At 40.1% G+C, this 22,248-nt stretch overlaps 1 protein-coding gene across 1 annotated transcript in view; it reads right to left on the reverse strand.

Moving 5' to 3' along the window:
* The window catches only part of PKD (serine/threonine-protein kinase D3), a 92,653-nt gene that overhangs the window by 55,246 nt on the left and 15,159 nt on the right, over positions 1–22,248 (reverse strand). The window contains 3 exon segments of the mRNA XM_068385374.1: positions 9,955–10,142; positions 14,145–14,276; positions 18,353–18,491. Coding sequence (XP_068241475.1) covers positions 9,955–10,142; positions 14,145–14,276; positions 18,353–18,491 — 459 coding nt within the window.

Below are 22,248 nucleotides of genomic sequence, written 5' to 3' on the forward strand. Positions count from 1 at the left end.
CCATTATACTTCGCAGAGATCTATTTTGCTTAAAGGCCACGGAAGTGGCTACAGCTCTAACTTCGTGCGTCTTCACCTTAAGCAAAGCTTGGTCTTCCTCACTCAGATGTGAATGAGCTTCTCGTATTAACAATCTGATAAAGTATGATAAAGCATTCTTTGACATAGGCAAAGATGGTTTCTTAACTGAACACCATAAAGCTTCAGATTGGCCTCGTAAAGGTTTGGTACGCTTTAAATAGAACTTAAAGAGCTCTAACAGGGCATAAGACTCTTTCTAGTTCATTGCCTACGATCTCCGATAAGCTGGGAATATCGAAAGATTTAGGCCAAGGCCGAGAAGGCAGCTCATTTTTGGCTAGAAAACCAAGTTGCAGCGAACAGGTGGCTTTTTCTGACGAAAATCCGATGTTTTTGCTGAAGGCATGAATCTCACTGACTCTTTTAGCCGAGGCTAAGCATACCAGGAAAAGAGTCTTTAGAGTGAGATCTTTCAGGGAGGCTGATTGTAACGGCTCAAACCTGTCTGACATGAGGAATCTTAGCACCACGTCTAAATTCCATCCAGGGGTAGCCAAACGACGCTCCTTGGTGGTCTCAAAAGACTTAAGGAGGTCTTGAAGATCTTTACTGTTGGAAATATCTAAGCCTCTATGCCGGAAGACTGATGCCAACATGCTTCTGTAACCCTTGATAGTGGGAGCTGAAAGGGATCGTCCTTTTCTCAGGTATAAGAGAAAATCAGCTATTTGAGCTACAGAGGTACTGGTCGAGGATACAGAAACTGACTTGCACCAGTCTCGGAAGACTGGTGCAATCGCACTGGCTGCCTCCTTCGAAAAGCCTCTAGCTCTCGAGAGTCTTTCGATAGTCTGAAGGCAGTCAGACGAAGAGCGTGGAGGCTTTGGTGTACCTTCTTTACGTGAGGCTGACGTAGAAGGTCCACCCTTAGAGGAAGACTTCTGGGAACGTCTACTAGCCATCGAAGTACCTCGGTGAACCATTCTCTCGCGGGCCAGAGGGGAGCAACTAACGTCAACCTTGTCCCTTCGTGAGAGGCGAACTTCTGCAGTACCTTATTGACAATCTTGAACGGTGGGAATGCGTAGAGATCCAGATGTGACCAATCTAGGAGGAAGGCATCTATATGTATTGCTGCTGGGTCCGGGACTGGGGAGCAATAGATTGGAAGCCTCTTGGTCAGCGAGGTTGCAAAGAGATCTATGGTTGGTTGGCCCCAAGTGGCCCAAAGTCTCTTGCACACATCCTTGTGGAGGGTCCATTCTGTTGGAATTACTTGCCCTTTCCGACTGAGACAATCTGCTATGACATTCAAGTTGCCTTGGATGAACCTCGTTACTAGGGAGATGTCTTGACCTTTTGACCAGATGAGCAAGTCCTTTGCGATCTCGTACAACGTCAGTGAGTGGGTACCTCCTTGTTTGGAGATGTACGCCAAGGCCGTGGTGTAGTCCGAGTTTACTTCCACCTCTTTGCCTCGAAGGAGATACTCGAAGCTTTTCAAGGCCAGATGAACTGCCAACAGCTCCTTGCAGTTGATATGCATGCTCCTCTGACTCGAGTTCCACAGACCTGAGCATTCCCGACCGTCCAGTGTCGCGCCTCAGCCCAAGTCCGATGCGTCCGAGAAGAGAACGTGGTGGGGAGTCTGAACAGCCAGGGGAAGACCCTCTCTTAGGTTGATATTGTCCTTCCACCAAGTCAGACAAGACTTTATCTTTCCGGAAATCGGGATCGAGACCGCTTCTAGCGTCTTGTCCTTTTTCCAGTGAAAAGCCAGATGGTATTGAAGAGGACGGAGGTGTAGTCTTCCTAGTGATACAAACTGTTCCAGGGATGACAGCGTCCCCACCAGACTCATCCACAGCCTGACTGAGCAGCGTTCCTTCTTCAGCACCTTCTGGATGGATAGCAGGGCTTGATCTATTCTGGGGGCTGATCGTCTTGTTGTTCAGCAACGTCCTCATCAGATAGTTCCTCATCCGAAAACTGATGAGGAAACGGCAACGGAGTGGGCAACGTCTGGCTCGCTGAGTCCGGTCGCACTGGTGCATGCGTGACGGAGCCGGACGCAACGTCATGGAACTGCTGCACAGTCTGTGAACTGTCAACAACCATGGGTGCGCGAGGAAGCACAGCGTCCACCCGAGACTGTCTAGACCGTCTGGGTTGTGCAGTCAACACCATACCAGGTTGCTGAGGTTGACGCACCGCGTCACAACAAGTCACCTCTGCTGGTTGTTGAACGTCCTGAACGTCAACAACCACCTCCGAGCGTCGCTTAACGTCAACGTGCAGCTGGCAACCCACACTGGGTCGCATCGGTGGAGGAACCACCTCAACTGGTAGACGCGAGAAGGTTACCTCAGCGTCAACAGGACGCACAACCGACCGGTTGGAAGGTTGTTGGCCAGAAGGTTCGGCAGCAACCTTCTCCGCATTAAAGTCCTCTATCAAGGACGCAAGCTTGGACTGCATGTCTTGCAGCAAAGCCCATTTAGGGTCTACAGGAGCAGGTGCGGCAACAGACGGGGTTAGCGACTGAGGCGGTACCGCTTTCCATCCCTGAAAGCCTTGTTTATGCATGACATAATTGTACAGCAAAACTTCAAAGGCTCGAAAACAGCTGTGAAGTTGACCTGTAAAAAACTTGGAGCGTCTCCTGGCCAGGCGCCAGGGAGAGTCTACGAGATTTGAGAAGTCTATCTGGGCAGAGGCATGAACTCCCAAGCCGAGAACTTCTCTCGTGTCATATCAGACTCTCGCTCTATAAGCCAGTTTAAAAGAAGGGAAAGCAAAGGCTGTATCCCCCAAACTCCTCCTGGTGATAAACCAGTCGCCTAGCAAACGTAAAGCTCTCTAGGAGAGCGAGAGAGCACTAGCTTATAAACAACGGCTTCGAAGTAGCTAGGCCTAGTGTAAGCTCTGACGTCTAGGCGAACGAGGAGCAGCAGTTACAAAAAGATCCGGACAAAGATCCTTAAAAAAAAAAATCATGATTTAAATAAAGTCCATAGAGGGCTAAGCAGCTTTAGGCTCCTCTCCGTCTGACAGAGTCCTCAAGGGAATATCAGTAGGAGGGGGAACAGCAACTTCCTCATCTACAGGAACCTTGTCCGATAAAAGCCGAGTCTCAAGCAAGGGAGAGACCTACCGTGGTGGCAATGCTTTACAAGCAGAGTCCACACGCACTGGTGCATTGATAGCGGACCAGGACGCAACGTCATGTAACTGCTTGACAGTCTGTGAACTGTCAACAACTGAACTGTCAACAACAACAGGTGCGTGAGGACGCACAGCGTCCACTCGAGACTGCTTTGACTGCCTAGACTGAGCAGTCAAAACAACTCTAGAATGCGGAGGTTGACGCACAGCGTCAAAACAAGTCAACTCCGATTGTTAGCGAACGTCCTGAACGTCAACAGGAGCATCAGCAAGTGGCCTAACATCCAAATGTGGCTGAAAATCCACACGAGACCGCATCGAGTGTGGTTCTAAACAACCTGACTGACGTGACTTAGCTACGCCAACGTCAACAGGAAGCACAAAGGAACGTTAGGTTGGCTGAAAGCCAGGATATCGATGAGATAGACGGCTAGACTAAACGGACTAATCGGTAGAATAGTCTTCCATAAGGGAGGCAAGCATATTCTGCATGTCTTGCCGTACAACCCATTAAGGATCAACGGAAATGGTTGTGGTAAGAGACGAGGGTAACGTCTGTGACCGCAACACTTTGCCAACAAAAAAGACTCTCGGAGTCTGTGTTACGCTTTTGTTAGGCGGCGAGCAGTTTTCCGAGACTGCATAGGGTCAGAGCTGTCCTAATGGCTGCAATCAGGACGCTGGACCTGTCCTGAAAGGACTGACTTTCGCTTAAGGGCTTCGAAACCTCATTACAGGTTTCTTATGCGAAAAGCCTTCGGATGACGAGGAGAAAAAACGTCTCTCTCGCCTTATGGTAGGGGAGATCTTAGTAAGATACACCCGATACCATAGAGGGAAACGTCTGTTCGTTGATCAAGGCCTCTCGAACCCATAAGTCGTTCGACATTACTTCTCCCCTGGTTTGGGAGCTTGCAAGAGGTCCCGGACTAGGTGAACGACAGGCACGAACAGACGAACCCTCGGACGCAACACTGTAACACTTAGCGCAATATCACTTTATCACTTCGATTTTCTGTTTTGCACTTATTTCACTGAAATCGAAACTTTTACTGATTTCTACCTGAAGCACGCAATTCTACCCTCATAAAAAGGTAGTAATTGCGAAATCAGTCGTATAATGCAAGCTCATTAATACCAGCAAAAAACAGAAAACATATTTTAAGATAAAAAATTCAGTGGCTGGGGAAGAGACTAAACACTAGTTCCTTCAAAACTACGTTTTCAATCTCTAACCGCACATAGCCTGGGGACGAGAATAAAAACTAAAAACGTTTTATCCTTTCTCCCCGTACAGAGACTAGGGACGAGAGCAACTCGAGAACAACGTTACCCGCTTGAACGGAACGTTTTCTCTCCTCTCTCTCCCTCCGTCTCTATCTCTCTCTCTCTTTCTCTCTTGATTTCGCACCTAAGAGAAGAGCCCAATTACATTTCGTCAAAAAAAAAACATGTTATTTGACCAAAGGAAAAAACTGAAAGGTTTTTCAATTAAAAAGTTCCTTTAAAATAGAATTTAAAACATTTAAGCTTTGAAAGAAGAATGAACAAAACGTCAGAATCGATTTACTCTTTCTGCAAAGTGAAACCGTGATACTCTCTCTCTATCGTAACGATAGAGCGCAAACTGCGTAGTATAAATAAACTAAACGTTAGTTCATCTTTGAAAATAGTACGAAGACTATTCAAAGAAATTCTTTCATAAAATATTTATTAAAAATATTCATTTAAAAGGTTTTAAATCATTAGCTCTTTAAAAGCTATTTACGATTGCAAAGGGCTCAACGTTGTTTAACTTCGGTTTCCAAGATAGGACCGCCTACTCTCAGGAAAGGTCGCATATAAACAAAACATTAAAATTTATTTTTTATGTTTATTATAAATGGAAAGTTAATCGAAGAGGCCTAATAAAGGCGGAGAGATATAAAATATATAGAGGAAAATCTATAATTAATTTATAACGTGATAAGATAATTACTAAAAGCCTAAACACACTTCCGTCTAAGGGAAGGGTCGGCCATTTATGAGTCAAAAAAAGTCCATGCTCTCTTTGTCACCCAAAATTAAATCTATCCAAAACGAGTTCAAGATTTAAGATGAAGAAAAAACACCTGCACTGCGAAAGCTCAAACCAGAATATAGTACTTCACCAAAGATGATGGGAAAAACTCCAGGTTTCAACAGCGAGTAAAGTACGTCTTGTCGACACGTCGACAGAGAGAAAATTGAGTCTTTGTTTACATGGAGCTTGGTACCTGGCCGACAGCTGGCGCTGATGGGCACACCCGCAACCTGCATAGCGATCGCTGGCGAGTTTTTTTGTACAGTTTTTTGTCTGTCGAGCAACAGAGTTGCAGCTATATATTCACCGGCTAAGTTAAATATTTAAAAAACAATGTTAATTTAGAACTAAAACTGTTCTTCTTTGGTCTGTTAAACAGAGGACTGCAGTATCTAGGGCCTTCAAGGACCACAAACGTGGGCTTTGTATGCATGATGGGTTCGGTGAAAAAATGCAGCTTACTATACTGTATATCTCACATTTGTGAACTAAAAAAAAAAGTATCTTATTCTCTATTTCCCATTTTCAAAACAACTACCTTAATTTTAGTCCAAACCTACGATTAAACTCACGGAACGAGGTGGGACTCGATCTACAATCCATGCGAATGGAAGGCCAGGGCGATACCACCGTACTAACCCGGAGTGGGTGTGCAAGTGATGGATGCCATAACAAAAGAGAGCATTACTGTACAGAGATATTTTGTGACTATAAACAAATAGAACAAGCCATCAATCTATGCTTCATGACGTGGTAAAATGTTGCTCATGTTTTGTACATTGAACAATCAACTAACAACTCTTAAGTTTTCTTGCTAAATTTTAATTTTTCTTATCTTTCAAGTGCATACGAAAATATACTTTCATTTATATCATTACAAGTGACTTCATGGTGGTTTGGTAAAAACATTCAGTGATTACTTGTTGAATTAACATGAGCAAAAAATGCATATAAAGTATATGTATATATAATACTTTACAGTTAGCTTCACTAGAACAGTATCAAATGCAATAATGTGCAATTTATTTCAAACACCAGCTATACTCAATTTTTTTCAATGAGGTGCATTTGCACTGACTCGCAGCGGTGCCCTTTTAGCTTGGAAAAAGTTTCCTGCTACCTGATTGGTTAGAATTATCTTGTCCAACCAATCAGCGAGCAGGAAACGTTTCCGAGCTAAAAGGGCACTCCTGAAAGTCAGTGCAAATCTGCCTCGCTAAAAAGAATTGACTATAGTTACTTGAAAAATGCTAAAATACCAAGTACAAAGTACCACTATATGCTGCATATGTGCAAAGTAAAATTGAGCATGTACAATGGCTACACAAGTAACCAAATTATGATAACTCACAGTACTATTCCAAAAATCAAGGCCTATGTAGATGAGAAAACCATTATTAAGATTAACTAAGTAACAACTGTCAATAATATTCAACATAAAAGACAACTGACATCAAATGTTAAGTCTAATACTTAGGGAAAACACTAATGAAGGAAAAATGTTCAACTAATCTAATAAACTACAATTGAATTTCCTCAGGGATGCTTCAAATTATTACCTATATAGAAACAAGACACTTGTCTTTATTTTCTTTAAATGCAATGTTTCACAGGAAGATAAACTGTGACATGAATATACATAAGGAAAACACTATCAAATGACTAAAACATACTAGACATTCAATTTGCAAGTTTACAAGTATACTGGAAATTTTAACAATCATCTTTGTAAGTAAAGGGGAAGAAAGAGCATACATAAATCATGTAGCAATATAAAAAGGTAGGGCTACTGCTAAGAGCCCTTGCATGTGACCTTCGTTAATGTACTGTAGTCTATTTTCTATAAAAAAAAAGGTTATAAGACACCAAGTAGATAAGACAAATACTCGAATATTAGCAGATATCCTGTCACTTGACTCTGAAGTTATGGTAGGATGACAACAAACTGACGAGGAAAGGCCACCCATAAAATTCATGTTTATAATAAACTTGATCCGCTGAGCAACCTAAACTAAATATGACACTGAAAAGATACAAGTTTAAATTTCTATTTTCACACCAGCAATGCTTTTTTCAAGATTATCAAAAGCAAAATGACACATAAAAAGCAACAAATAACAGGCTACAATATTATAACACACAAAAATCCCAAATGTATAAACCTTTCACAAGAAAATCAATTAACCAGGAGGGGTCACAAACCTACCTCAAATCTATTCCAAGTGATGTTTTGATAAAATAAACCTTTCTCAACATTATGTGGGCCTTTCACAGATCAAATTCTTTTCTCAAAGTCATGTATCAATTTTGAATTAAAAGGAATCATAAACTGACAGTATTCAGTATATAAACTTGCACATTTTCTGCGACACTTTCCAACATTATAGTTTACAGTGTCTTAAAACTTCTGCCGTGTATAAATGCAATATGTTTCTGATAATCTCCCTAAACTAATACTTCTCCAGTATGAGGCAATGTTTATTATAAATTCTACAACAAATAAAGCTGAGAATAAAAAATCATCACAGGTGAAGTTTAACTATTCTGAAAAATGAAAACATATTGTTTAAGAATGCATGTGCACCACAAAATTCTGTCTTCCACCAACTTTGATACCGAATTTTAATGCATTTAAAAATGGCATTCGCCAAATGAATTTCTGTTCTGTTACACAAAGCAAAATGTTCTGTACAAAAACAGAGCAATTTTTTTGCTAACAAAATCAGTGTTTAAACCTACACTTTTTTTCCACCTGTCATTCACCACGCGAACCTATTATGGTCTTAATTTTTTTTTTCATATGCAAATACATTTGCAATGCTTCACCTTTTTTGGTCTTGCAGGTAGAAATCTATTTTCCAAAAACAAACATTAGGCATAAAAATTTAATTTGTAGGCTAAGTAATACTATCTACCCCATGTAGCCTAGTACATAATTTAGTTACAAATTATTACTGTATTTTTTTCTAACACTGAACAATGATGAAGATAATGTAAAGGATAATAAAAGTCCCTCTCATAGCACAGAGTAATTAAGCGATTCCAACTTTACCAAACACTAGAAAACTGTTTGAAGCTCGAGACCAAAGAAAAAAAAATAACGGTTAAATTAATTATGCAATTTCCATGGTTACCGTCATCTATTAACCTAACAAAACAATACAATAAAATGTCTAAAAGCAATTCAGCAACAAATTTAGCCTAAAAGCTAAAGCAGGAAATGCATTGTCCTTTTCTTACATTATAATTACTAAACATATGCCTCTTACAGCCTCATTACCATAAATATCTTTTACACAAGCTTTTTATTCTATGGGGTTTCACATCAACTGAATTATCCCCACTCTCCTCTGTCCATTACTCCTCATGCTAGAACACCTATTAGGTCTAGTCTTTTGATTCCCAAGTCCATGATTTTTGACAACTTTCTACAGGTATTTATCCTGCTTCTTTCTTACTGGTTGCTCTTGTGATATGACTTCTCATCCCTATCATGTTAAACCATCTCCACCTAAAATTTGAAGCATCAGCCTAGCTTTCAATTGCAACATACCACTTTATCTGCTGCCCTTTCACTCTTAATGTGATCTTCAAACTGTACCCCGACTCTTGAATCTTACGATTCTCCATTTCGAACTCTCCGTGTTCTTTATTAATGTATATAATTCAACTATACAGAGTTCTATGAGTACTGTGTACACATCATTCCAAGTCTTTGCTGTTTCAACTAATGGGATAATTGTATATGCCCATAGTCTACACTATCTCTTCTATTTCATACATGCTACTCCTTACATTATCTCCAATATTAACCTGTCAGATAAGTGGAATCTTCTTTAAATGAATTAAGTGGCAGCACTTACTACAATAACTATCCTTCTATCAATTTGCTATCACTATGCTTTACAGACACCACTCATAATAAAACTAAGGTTCTGCTGATCAAAAATAGCTAAGTAAGCTGACCCGATACCATGATTGCAATAACTGAACCACTAAATCTTCCCTGACCCTATATGTAAAAAAAAAAAAAAAAACCCTTAGATAGTGCAAGGTACTTAAAAATTGCCACATAAATGAGAAAATTAATATTGAAACTTACAATTATGACTACAGATAAGCTGACTTGCTATACTTTGAAATTAACCTACAAAGAGTTATCTTTATCGAGATAGTAGTGGCCAATCCTAAATCTTGTACGCAGCATTTGCTTAACAACGCTTTACAAGAACAAAATTAAGCCATCTTCCCTCAGTAATTCCAAACTAACGTCTGGGTATATTCAAATGCAGCTCTATAAAAACTAAATATTTTTAGCTACTTACTATGCTACTGTTATATAATCAACTTTAGAAAATACAACGCTCATTTTTAAAATCTAAATTCCTTCATACATATCCAATATTCTTGAGATGCTGTAAGCTGGCTTAATGGGATCATAAATTAACTGCATAACAAAGCTTTGAGTCATCCCTACAAAAAATTTACTAAGAAAATGAGTAAACTGGTTAGTCTAATAATTGCTAAGGAACTGAAAATCTATACATAAAATCAAACTAGGTTATGCACAAGATCATAATATAAATTCAAATCTAATACCTTACCCACCTCCTTGTATGTATTTCAAAGTTAGCCGTCTTCTACCTGCACCTCCCACATGCACCTAATATTAGTTACAGGAACAACAAACGGAGACAGATACGTACGACAGCTAGAGATGCCATGTCCCTTACCACCGGACCATCCCCCTCAAGAGAAGACTGGTTAATGAGTGAGTTGAGGGAATCAGAGGGGGAACGAGGCATGGCCTGTATGGAAGTGCGCCGGCGTCTGGCATAACTACAGTTGTTCGGTATCTTATAGGCACAACGTTTATGAAAATTTAGACCACAACCTGTAATGAGTCATTATACAAAACCATAAAAACTACTTCAACTGAAAAACGTTCTTTATTAAAACAATACTTTACTGTACATATTTTCTCATCCGTCACTGTTATAACTAAGAAAATGAATCTGAAATCATGATCCTTATATATTCATCAACACTAAACCTACCAAGCCTATGGGTTTTTCAAGAGGCATGAACCTATGCATGATCAAGATTAAGCATACCCTTACTACAGTGAGAACAAAACATTACAAATTTCAAAAGTAATTTGTATTTTTCCTAACTATAAAAACCTATTATTTTAAAGGAGTATGATTTCAGCAAAGCTGGAAAACTCGGGCTGTTAAAATTATAATAAGGTGCCGGTACTTACTGGCAGGCGGCAAGGAAGCCCTGTCCCGCTACTGGTTCACCGAGTAACCATACTGACCTTCACCTAGGGTTTGTGAAGTGGATGAGGCAGGAATTATAACTTACCGGATTCAGGTTTGTATAGTTAAGAAAAATACAAATCACTTTTACAATTTGTGATTTGTTCCTACACGAATGCAAACCTCCGTCCTCAATAGGAGACTTATCCTTAGGTGAGAGGAGGAAGTTCCTTTCACCTAACTAGCTGGCTAAAATCCCAGGATGTCTAAGCACTCAACTGTGGAAGCAGATTGATGACTCCAATCCACTTTCTATGGTATCACTTTTAAACAATAAGCTAAGTTTTGTTTAATGACAGGTGGTCATGAAAGAACTTGTATCCTTGTAGGATACTGTCTCTGTAATGTGAGATAATAGTGAATAGTTAGGTTTGTATTAAATTAGTATCTATCCTTCCCCTTATAAGAAGGATGGGGGAATGAATACTATTTTACTCACAATACTCTCTTGCTTAAGGGTACATTATGCTATCTTATTTCTCTTCCTTTGGCTTTGTTAAAGTTTTTATAGTTTATATAGGAGATATTTTTTCTAATGTTGTTACTGGTCTTAGAATGCTTTATTTTTCCTTGTTTCCTTTCCATACTGGCTATTTTCCCTGTTGGAGCCCCTGGGCTTATAGCATTCTGCTTTTCCAACTAGGTTGTAGCTTAGCAAGTCTCTTCTCTGTCTATATACCAAGGCACTTCCCCCAATTTTGGGGGGTAGCCAACACCAAAACAAAGGGGACCTTTTCTCTCTACGCTCCTCCCAGCCTGATGAGGGACTCAAACGAGTCTGGCTGGTACTGCTAGTATAGCTTACTTAAAATAACATCTATCCTATCAATATAACACAGCAACTGCTGCATCCTAAGGCGGGGGAAGGAAGAGGAAGGGGAAGGAAGAGGAGGAAGGGGAAGGAAGAGGAGGAAGGGGAAGGAAGAGGAGGAAGGGGAAGGAAGAGGAGGATGGGGAAGGAAGAGGAGGAAGGGGAAGGAAGAGGAGGATGGGGAAGGAAGAGGAGGAAGGGGAAGGAAGAGGAGGATGGGGAAGGAAGAGGAGGAAGGGGAAGGAAGAGGAGGAAGGGGAAGGAAGAGGAGGAAGGGGAAGGAAGAGGAGGATGGGGAAGGAAGAGGAGGAAGGGGAAGGAAGAGGAGGATGGGGAAGGAAGAGGAGGAAGGGGAAGGAAGAGGAGGAAGGGGAAGGAAGAGGAGGAAGGGGAAGGAAGAGGAGGATGGGGAAGGAAGAGGAGGAAGGGGAAGGAAGAGGAGGAAGGGGAAGGAAGAGGAGGAAGGGGAAGACATCCTCACTTTTATCCTAGACTTACAGCACAGCCACTATCTTGGATACTTTACTTCTTGTTCTGTGAAGGAACTATGTTTGCTACACTATCCAGTGTCTTTTGGGTCCATTCCTGTAAGCAGAGGGCCGTGAAGGTGGTCTGACATCTCCACACACCTCCTTTTAATACTTGACCCACTGACAAATTCTTCGGAAAAGCTAGAGTTGTTCCCACTCCCCTTACCTCGGACCTGTGCAGATCTGATGAAAGCACTCTGTTACCAACCTCACCAAGCCAGATAAAGATGGTGTTTTTTAGAGATCACTTTCTTCTGCCTTCCTGAGCTAGTAAACAAGTTCTGTAACCTTAGTCTAGAAGGCAGATTCTTCTTAAGGTAGGGCCTTAGTGTTCTTACAGAGCATGAAAGCAAATCACTGAGATTGTTGGTCATTTCCCTTCCCTCAGGGATGAAATTATTAAGGTGTCAAAAACTCATCATGAATAGCAGGGTTCTGCATTTTTGCGACACACTTTGTTACCAAGGAGAGAGATGCCTGCCGCCAAAGTTCAGAATGGGTAACCAAATAAGACAAGCTGTGTAATTCCGCTACATGTTAAGCAGAAGCCAAAGCGAGCAAAAGCAGATCCTTGCCATCTGAGTGTTTTAACGGTTAAGAGAGAGCCATTTTTAAAGACCTGTGAACTTTCCTTATATTCCAAGTAGGAGGTTTGATTCTCGAAGGAAGGTAAAACTGCTCAAAAATCATCGTTAGTATTGGCAGTTCCCACAAAGAGGAAAGGTCTACTCCACTTCATCTAAATATTTGGCTCAAGGCTGAGTGATGGTCTTTTACTGTAAAAACTGTTTCTCAAGTCCTCAATTATAAAAATAGAGCATCACACTATCTTGCCTAACGCTCACACAGGAGAGGAGAGAAGCAAAACCGTAAAAACTCCAAAGTCCATATAAAGAAATCACATATCCAAATAAGACAATTGCTGGAGATACAATGACTTGCCAAGTGCGAGTCACAGCCTGTCCACCACGCTCACTGGTGGAGGGAGGCTACCATAATCAATTTTGCTAGGGAAAACAAGTCAAACTTCTCCTTCACGAGCTTGTCCTGAAGTTTGATTAAGACCATCCCTCTTAGCAGTACCAACACCAGAGGCAGGCAATGGGAAAGGATCTGGAGGCAGGGTACCAAGGGTAGGAGGAAAAAGTTTGGCCAACTTCTTAAAACTTCAAGGAAGAGCCCAATGTAGAGGAGTCATTCTTAGCTGACTTATTCCTTCTCCTACCTCTCGGAGAAAGGCCACTTGCTATACTCCTCATAAGTAGAAGGTTATGATGGAAACAAGGAATAGAGAACAACCGACGACCTGACCATGAGTGTCCCATAGCTACGGTCGGTAATTCCCGTGCAAGTCCGATGCCTATTTCTGTTTTCTCCCTTACTAATACACTTCACAGACTCTCTGAAAGCAAAATGCAAATAAATTTACTTCAGCCAAGGTTGGGAATTTTGCTGCATCACAAAGTGGTTACTCAGTGAGCCAGCAGTGGGGTGGGGCTTCCCAGCTCCCCGTAACTACCGACACCTCGTTAATAATTCTAAAAGACGAGTTTTCGACTTTGCTGAAATCATACTCTTACCAAAGGACAAAGGTTCGTATTTGTGTAGAAACAAATAATATATTGAAAGGAACTCTTCTGCTATTGATTCTAGTACTAGGACGGCTAACCTAAAAGCTAATGTCAAGGGCATCAAATAGGCTTTTCATGCCATTGATTAATGTAATAAAACAAATAAAGAGTTTAATTATAATATTTTAATTGAAAACATGTAACTACTAGCATTTGGTTCAAATAAGAAATATATTTCTTAAAAAACAGATGCAAAAACCTTATAATACAGTATATCACAGAGCAGTCGGAAGGTAAATATAAAACCCTACAGAAATTATTCTGTACACAAGGCATATAGATTCCCATTAAGATGAGATTTATGTAAAAATCTTTGAAAATGCATTTTCCCAAGTGTGGGCAGGCTATTAATAGTGATTCCAACACTATTCCACTGAAGGTACTTTAGCAAAGATTTCTTGACACATCTCAAGCACTGTACCATAAAGGAGCACTACAAGTAAAACATGTTTATTCTTTATTTGTGGAGAGAAAGGAAAGTAAAATTATCCAATTATTAGTACAGTACCTGCATACTAAAATTATCAATATTCTCTAATATAAACATACTGTACTTAACTCATGCTTTAGAACTTTTTCTTCAAGTAATTCCAATAGCCTTACCTTCACACTTAAGTCCCTGTCTGACCAAACCCCACAGCATCTCCCCACAAAAGTCACAGAATGTTGGCGTCTTATACGAGTGAACATACAACATATGAGGCCGGATCTGCACCTCATCAATTGGATTGTGGGCTGAAAAATAGAAATGGATATTAAGCTCAGAACCTGTATAGCACAAGCTTTCACAAATAATATACAATACTGAAATCCTTTTCACTTCTACCTTGAAATTATAATATTGGAACATTTAGAAACATTATGTACTTTGTGTTGCCTCAAAATGTTAGGACTCTCAAAGATAAATAAGAATTTTTCATGACATGGTAATTTTTTCTTCATACACTCGGCAATCACTATTACCCTTATCCACATCGTTTAGTCTCCGGAAATGTAGCACTGGAAGCATACCGTCTATATATGCCTATGGAAATTTACACCTCTATATTTTGAAAGACAATATAAACATATCATATGATAAAAAACTGAACACAAAATATACTATACACATGAAAATACGAGTCCATAAAATTCAATACCCTTTCCTATGTGGTTTAGAAAGGAAATTTTAAACTTGCTAGTTACAAAATTGATTATCATAAAGTACCTTTCTTCTGAGCAACGGCTATCCAGATGCACCAACTTGTACCCGAGTCCTATAATTAGGAAATTGATTCTAGCCTAGCTGGAACTCGACCGTTCAACTTTTAATGAGGGGTCAGCCGGTGGCCCCGCCGTCAAGCCTAGCTGGTACGCTGAACAGTCACTTTGATTACATGGGGGATTTTAGGGGAGGTGATGGCAGGATGTTAGAGGACACAAGTTTGTATATTTAGGAAAAATCACAAATTTTGAGTAATTTGTATTTTTCCTAACAGTACTTACCTCGAACTACTTTCTTAGGAGTATCTGGGATCTCCTTCCTATCCGACCAAGAATTTTGCGCAGTCCCCCCTATCTCTGTTTTCCCTTGTCGGGTCCCTCCGTGGCGAACTGGATCTTAAGAAGGAGAGACACGGTACTAATCAGGCTCCCTCGTAGACTCCCCGAGCATGAAGCCAAGTTCCTTAGGAATGCTCCAGTGTGGGGTGAGACCCTGTTCTCCCTACAGACGGTGGCGGAGACCATGGAAAGAGTGGGGAAACTGAAGGGCTCGGCTGAGCATAAGCAGCCAGCAACAAGACGCCCTCTACATAGAAGACCGTCTGTGGACGGGGCCTACCCGCCTACACCACCAGCTAGACAGGAGGCCCCCTCCCCTTCCTGGCATCAGTCCTCGCGGCCCTCCCGCAGAAGTGTTGCCCCAGCCCAAGCCTCCTTTAGACAAAAATACTCGGGCTCGAGACGAGGCCGCTCAAACCGTCTCCCCAGAAGGAGATAGGAAGAGAGGCCCCCTACATCTTCCCACGCCACAGGTGGGGGGAAGCCTCAAATACCATTGGCAAGCATGGCGGGACAACGGTGCAGACCCATGGTCCGTGGCAGTCCTCAGGGAGGGATACAGGATCCCCTTCCTGACAGAACCTCCTCCTCTGATTCCCGAGCATCGGGGGGAGTGGCTGGCCCCCAAATTACTTTTTAAATTTGTGATTTGTTCCTACGTGAAACAAACTTTCAGACTTTAACTAAGAAACTCATCCTTCAGTGGGAGAACGTCCTTTAATCAAACTGGCTGGCTAAAATCCAGGGATAGCTGAGCTCTGACCTGATAAGGTCTGAAGAATTGCATCCTAGACACCTAACTAACCAGGGTCAAATGTACCGTCAGGTTCAAGACCCAATAAACCAAGGTTGTTGCTAAATAAAATCTCTTTAGGCATGAACAATTTGATAGGCTTGCCTGTACATATCCATACTTCCCCTTGTATTTAGGATGGTGGAAAGAACACATCTATCTAATAGGAATATAAAAGCTTCTTGCTGAAGGTGATACTTACCAGTAACTATGTCTGTCCAGTTACATAGGAATCCATGAGCTATATCCCAAGGGAGGAGAAGAACCAAGGAAAAAGGGCCACGCACTCACTCTCAACATTGAATTATTTTGTAATCACCATCTTAGACGTAATACTTTTGGTACTGAAAAGGAGCTACGGTCAACACCAGCAATCACAGGCTAGAGCAAAAACGAGCCTAATAACCCATGAGTGCATTCCCACAAATAATGCGCAGTGAAGGAGGTTTAACGCTTTCATATTACAGCATCTAAAACTTGAGCCACCGAGAGATTCTTCTTGAAGGCAAGAGTAGTGCCAACTCCTCTGATCACGTGGGCGAGCACCTTAACTTATTCTGGTGCTCCAAGGGATCTAGGGTGTTAAACTCTAATGTTCTGCAGTCTGGGTTCTTTTGAGGTAATGCCTTTGCCCCCTTATGGGACACAAAAGTAACTCATCCGAATCATCTGTCACTTCCTTAAGTGAAGACTGTTAAAAAATAAAAAATGAAAATCTGCAATCCATGATCAACAGATTTTGAGCTAAAATGAAGTTATGGACAGCTTGAAGTAAAGAACTTTGAACTGGAAGACTTTGCTTCCTATGTCAAAACGTAGATGCTTCCTGGAAGAACGATTTATGGGGATATGGAACCAAGTGTCCCCGAGACCTAGTAAGGTCATAAAATTGTTCTTCCTCACCGCTAATGGAGTTTCCATCCTGAACCGAGTCTGGTGGATGACTTTGTTCAGGGATGACAGGTCACCAACCCCGAGGTTTCTTGACCAGAAACTGATGGCTGAAGAAACCCGGAGACCAATTCAAGACTACTTCTATAGCGCCTTTTAAGAGCAGTCTACACCTCAGAGCATAAAGCGAGGTATTTCTCCAATTTTCAGTACGAGGACCACGTCCTCGGAACTGGAATGAGGGAAGAGGAAGACCTTGTGGTGTTTGCTGAATGGGAGAATTTCCAGCCCTAGTATGAGAGGGGAGACTTGTCTACCTCTACAGTATTATCATCATTATTATTACTAGTTAAGCTACAACCCTAATTGGAAAAGCATGATACTATAAGCACAAGGTCTCCAACTGGGAAAAATAGCTTGGTAAGGAAAGGAAATAAGGAAATAAACAAACTATATGAGAAGAAATGAAAAATTAAAATAAAATATTTCAAGAACAGTAATAACATTAAGAGATCTTTTAAATAAAAACTACAAAAAGATTTATGTCAGCCTGTTCGAAATAACATTTGCTACAAATTTTAACTTTTGAAGTTCTACCGATTTAACTACCCGATTATTATTATTATTATTATTATTATTATTATTATTATTATTATTATTATTAGCCAAGCTACAACCCTAGTTGAAAAAGCAAGATGCTATAAGCCCAAGGGCTCCAACAGGGAAAAATACCCCAGTGAGGAAAGGAAATAAGGAAATAAATAAATGATGAGAATAAATTAACAATATATCATTCTAAAAACAGTAACAGTGTCAAAATAGATATGTCCTATATAAACTATCAACAACGTCAAAAACAGATATGTCATATATAAACAATAAAAAGACTCGTGTCAGCTTGGTCAACATAAAACCATTTGCTGCAACTTTGAACTTTTGAAGTTCTACTGATTCAACTACCCGATTAGGAAGATCATTCCACAACTTGGTAACAGCTGGAATAAAACTTCTAGAATACTGTGTAGTATTGAGCCTCATGATGGAGAAGGCCTGGCTATTAGAATTAACTGCCTGCCTAGTATTACGAACAGGATAGAATTGTCCAAGGAGACCTGAATGTAAAGGATGGTCAGAGTTATGAAAAATCTTATGCAACATGCATTAGGAAGATCATTCCACAACTTGGTCACAGCTGGAATAAAACCTCTAGAATACTATGTAGAATTGAACCTAATGATGGAGAAGGCCTGCCTATTAGTATTAACCACAGTACATACCCAGTATTACGAACAGAATGGTACTGCCCGGGAAGAATCAAAAGAGACAAGAGGGATGGGCTTCTCCGCCACCGGCTGGTAACTACTGGCAAATGCCGACACCTCATTAAAAGTTAAACGGCCAAGTTTAATTAAAGGACCCAGGTTTGTATTCATGTAAAAACCAATGTATAAATGATAATCAACAATATAGTACTGTACAAATTTTTTTTTTTGATGTCGGCTACCGCCCAAAATTGGGGGAAGTGCCTTGGTATATGTATGCATGTATGTACAAAATCGAACATGGTTGAATCAATGTGACTCACCTGACATGACGATCTCCACTAAGGTATCCTGAGTAACTTCGGAAGCAGCGTTGATTATCTGGAGAATATTAGGCGAATCGTAATCGTGACGGAAAAGTATCAACCTTTCATTTAGTTTGTTCAAGGAGTGATCCGGAAACTGGAAAAATAAAGAAGAAATAAAAAAATACAAATAATGCAACCTGAGAGTTTTATAGTTAAAATATATATGTACAGTATTACGGAAGAGACTCCAGTACATGCGTAACATTCTTTTTTAGCATTTCAAAGGGCGACACAGGTCCCTCGCCCAGAAATAGATTTTTCCTTTGTCAAAATCCCTTTATTATCTTTAATATAATTAATTGCTATGCTACAACCCTAGTTGGAAAACCAGGATGCTATAAGTCAAGGGGCTCCAACAGGGAAGATAACCCAATGAGGAAAGTATAAAAGAAAAACATTTAAATAATTACCTCCTATACAAACTATAAAAAATTTAACAAAAGAGGAAGAGAAATAGGATAGAAAAATGTGCCCGAATGTACCCTCAAGCAAGAGAACTCTAACCCAAGACAGTGGAAGACCATGGTACAGAGGCTATGGCACTGCCCAAGACTAGGGAACAATGGTTTGATTTTGGAGTGCCCTTCTCCTAGAAGAGCTGCTTAGCATAACTAAAGTGTCTCTTCTACCCTTACCACTAGGAAAAGTGGCCACTAAACATTTCCAGTGCAGTAACCCCGTGGGTGAAGAAGAATTGTTTGGTAATCTCAAAGAGTTATCAGGTGCATGAGGACAGAGGAGAATATGTAAAGAATAGGCTAGACTATTCGTTGTGTGTGTGTGTAGGCAAAGGGAAAATGAACCTGGGCATTTGACCCAGCATTAGGGCCATGAAGACCATTCACAGTCCCCCCAGTAATTGCAAGATGAATTAAAGTTCAGAGGTAACCAGAGAGAAGGATTCAATGTAGTACTGTCTGGCCAGTCAAAGGACCTCATAACACTCCAGCGGTAGTATCTCGACGAATGCAAGTTTAACATTGAAAATCAAACACTTTTTAATTGAATATTTAAACTTCAACTAAAAATGAATGTCAAGCTTTGGAAATAAATCAGATAACCCTTTTACGCCCAATGGACGTACTGTTTCGTTTCACAAAACTCATCCCTTTACCCACATGGACGTACCGGTACGTCCTTGCAAAAAACTGCTATTTACAATTTTTTTTTTGCATAATTTTGATAATTTTATGAGAAACTTCAGGCATTTTTCAAAAGAATGAGACCAACCTGACCTCTCTATGACAAAAATTAAGCCTGTTAGAGCGATTTAAAAAAAAAAAATAAAAAACTATACTGCCAAATGTGCTTAAGAAAAAAAAACCGCCTGGGGTTAAGGGTTGGAAAGTTCCAAATACCTTGGGGGTAAAAGGGTTAAGGGAATTTTGTCGTCTTTCTAACTTATCTCATTTACTATAAATTTTTTTGAATAGTAGTATATCTATTCAACTAAATTTTAATTCTAATTCTATATCATATCTTTATGGCCTGCCCTAATAAAGTCAGAAATCCTCAATTAGTGGTTTGGATAAACTCCTAATACTGTATAGTAATAATATCATAGATATGTAAAATGTACTGTACTACCATAAAGAAACACAGAATTCTAATAATAAAATTTCCTGAATTTTGACTATTAGGGAAGGCCGAAAAGATATATAGAATTAGAATTGAAATGTGATTGAATGTACAGCACTATTTGAAAAATCTTATAGTGAATGAGGTAAGTTAGAAAGACGACAAAATTTCCTTAACCGATTTATTTTCAAACCCTTCCTATCATTGGACTCTTTATGATATACCGAATAATAACACTAAACCAATGATAATGTGCTGCAACATCATATTTCCTCCTCCTCATCATCATGATCATCAGGATTATGACTATCATTATTATTACTTGCTAAGCTATTTTTCCCTGTTTAAACAATAAAAACATTAACAAACCAAGAGGAAGAGAAATAAGATAGAATAGTGTGCTTGAGTGTACCCTCAAGCAAGAGAACTCTACCCCAAGACAGTGGAAGACCATGGTACAAAGGCTATGGCACTAGCCAAGACTAGAGAATAAAGGTTTGAATTTGGAGCGTCCTTCTCCTAGAAGAGCCGCTTACCATAACTAACTACCCTTACCAAGAGGAAAGTGGCCACTAAGAATTTATATAAACATGTTTTTAACGTGCACTAATACGCTTTAAAATACTGTTTATCCAACGCAATATTTAACATACACTCAAGTAAGAAAAGCAAACCCCTGCCCCAAATTCCGAAATATATTACGACAAACTCCATAACTTATTGGTAAGTTTATAATATACAATACCATTATATCAATAAAAAAGTATATAACATTCTTGGAACATCCAGAAAAATATGTTGCCATCCCCAAAAAATAACAGTTACCACTGGATAATTCACAAGATATACCAAGTTGCAGCTTAAAGATGATGATATCGAACAGAACACAATAAAGACATGGCCAGGGAGTCGAGAAACAAAGGAAAACTGTGGCTCATTGCGAGACGACAGAACTGCACAAAAGAAAGGGGAAAATAAAACTTTATTCATTCAAGAATTTAACAGCACACAAAAAACCATAATATTGAGGAGAGATTAGTATGTCACATAAAATATTAATGGAATAAAGTTATCTAGATACATAGAGTCTGGACTGGTTAATAATACCAATAATCCTCGTCACAGTAAAAATATTAAAGATATTGATAACCTATAAGAGGCCATTTAGTACTTATGCACAGATGCAATATCAAGTAAAAGTTACCTATGAGAGGCCATTTAGTACTTATGCACAGCTGCAATATTAAGTTAAAGTTAAGAGGTTGGAGAGTTACATGGAAAAAGGGAAGCACGAACAGAGGTAGAGTAGAAGGCTAAGAAGTGTAGCTAAAATGCTCCAGACCATTACGTAATACCAACACTGGAAAGCTTGAGGTTCTCGACGGCACTAACCCCATACGGGGGGAGGCATATCTTGGGAAAATCAACTTTGCCTTATATAACAGGTTATGTAATGAAAGCATGTAAAATTAACTAAATGTCATCATCTTGTAAAAAAACTGATGAGACCCATTTCTATAAATACACTATTGAATATATGTTATAATAAAAATTTGCTCCATTTAAAGCCTATTCTAGTCAGAGCATCTCCAAACAGAATTATATAAAAGGAAGTAGGTTGGCCAGGGCACCAGCCACCTGTTCGAGACTACCGCTAGAGAGTTATGGGTCCTTTGACTGGCCAGACTACTACGTTGGGTCCCTCTATCTGGTTACGGCTCATTTTGTTTTTACCTACACATACACCGAATAGTCTGGCCTATTCTTTCCATATTCTCCTCTGTCCTCATACACCTGACAAGGCTGAAATTACCAAACAATTTTTCTTCACTCAAGAGTTACCTACTGAAATGTAATTGTTCAGTGGCTACTTTCCTCTTGGTAAGGGTAGAAGAGACTCTTTAGCTATGGTAAGCAGCTCTTCTAGGAGAAGGACACTCCAAAATCAAACCATTGTTCTCTAAGTCTAAGGTAGTACCATAGTCGCTGTACCATGGTCTTCCACTGTCTTGGGCTAGAGTTCTCTTGCTTGAGGGCACACTCAGCCACACTATTCCGTCTTATTTCTTCTTCTTCTTCTTCTTCTTTGTCTACATCTTTTCCCACTTCTATGTGGGGTCGATGCTTCTGGTCAGGTTTCTCCATCTACCTCTGTCCCATACCTCATCACCGGTTAATCCCTTTGATCGAAAGTCATCCTTGATACAGTCCACCCACCTTCGCTTTCCCTGTACCCCCATTTCCATCATTCTCCTCCCAATATACTGTTCATC

This window comes from Palaemon carinicauda, chromosome 13, assembly GCF_036898095.1.
Source record: "Palaemon carinicauda isolate YSFRI2023 chromosome 13, ASM3689809v2, whole genome shotgun sequence".
In the NCBI taxonomy this organism is placed as follows: Eukaryota; Metazoa; Arthropoda; class Malacostraca; order Decapoda; family Palaemonidae; genus Palaemon; species Palaemon carinicauda.